At 41.9% G+C, this 1,235-nt stretch overlaps 1 protein-coding gene across 1 annotated transcript in view; it reads left to right on the top strand.

Moving 5' to 3' along the window:
* The window catches only part of LOC106814984 (ATP-dependent DNA helicase Q-like 3), a 1,740-nt gene extending 1,541 nt beyond the window's left edge, over nt 1–199 (top strand). Inside the window, exon 2 of the mRNA XM_014819385.1 lies at nt 32–199. Coding sequence (XP_014674871.1) covers nt 32–170 — 139 coding nt within the window. The 3' untranslated portion in view covers nt 171–199. The remainder of the gene's footprint in view (nt 1–31) is intronic.
* Nucleotides 200–1,235: the final 1,036 nt, after the last annotated feature.

Below are 1,235 nucleotides of genomic sequence, written 5' to 3' on the forward strand. Positions count from 1 at the left end.
ATACATTTCCAAAGGCGCATTCCTATCTCAGTGTGGTATTTGCAACCATTGCTTTTGGTATGGGTGTGAACATTCCTGATGTTGATATCGTGGTTCACTGGGGTGCACCAAGAGGAATTGAGCAGTTTACCCAGGAATCGGGTAGGGCTGGACGAGATGGTAGCCCATAATATTCAGTTGTGTACTACAGTGGACATGACTTGGTGCCGGGTCAGTCAGAAAAAGAAGTGAAATCCCTTTGTTCGGCAACTTCTTGTTTCTGTGCATTTCTAAATCGACACCTGCCTAGAAGGGGTGCGAGAATCGCCGAATGCCAACTCCAGTTTTGGCTCGTGTAAGTTCTAGTCAGTGTGTAGATTGGAGTGTAACTGTGGTGATTGTGTTGTGTTGCCATGGTCAGTTGAAAGTGAACGCCAGGTAGAAGATAATTCCGTTCCTGATCTGACAGAGACGAGGGATTTATCACCAGATCAACTGGAATTGCTGCGAGATAATCTGTGATTTTCGTGTGTGTTTGTTGGAGGAGTTTGTTACTTCGGTGTTTGGACAACGAGACTTGTTGATTTCTTATGGTTTTCTTATGAAAATATTGACTCAATTGTGAATTATGCATGTTTCCTTATGTGCCCAGAAGATGTTGCCGGCTTAGGTTTATGGAGACATGAACTGGCAGTGGATGTACTGGAGGTGATAGAAGAGATCTGTCGAGAGAATAAAGTCTGTAAAATAAGTATGTGTCATTACTTCCATGTGTAAAAATATTTATTTACAAAAATGACCCCAGTTCTCCAGAAGTAAAAATTTCAGTGATTATGCACACTATACGGGGAAATCGAAATATTTCAATCTGAATATTTCTAATCTTGCATGACAGTACCTGTACATTTATCATCCTTGGAACAGAATGTGAGGTAGTAAGTACTGGTGAAGATCAGAGCACAAATGTTCATGTTTGTAAATGTACATGTAAAGATTCATTTCAATACTCTGCCCATAATCAGGGTTAGTGAATTACATGTATTATGTAGGGGGAAATCATCACCCCAATCTGTAATGACCGAGAGAGAGAGAGAGAGAGAGAGTCGGGCCTGTATCACAATGACTTAGACCAGTCAGACCCATATCACACCGACTTAGACCAGTCAGACCCATATCACACCGACTTAGATCAGTCAGACCCATATCACACCGACTTAGACCAGTCAGACCCATATCATACCGACCTAGACCAGTCA

Source organism: Priapulus caudatus, unplaced genomic scaffold (assembly GCF_000485595.1).
Source record: "Priapulus caudatus unplaced genomic scaffold, Priapulus_caudatus-5.0.1 Scaffold1018, whole genome shotgun sequence".
Classification (NCBI taxonomy): domain Eukaryota; kingdom Metazoa; phylum Priapulida; class Priapulimorpha; order Priapulimorphida; family Priapulidae; genus Priapulus; species Priapulus caudatus.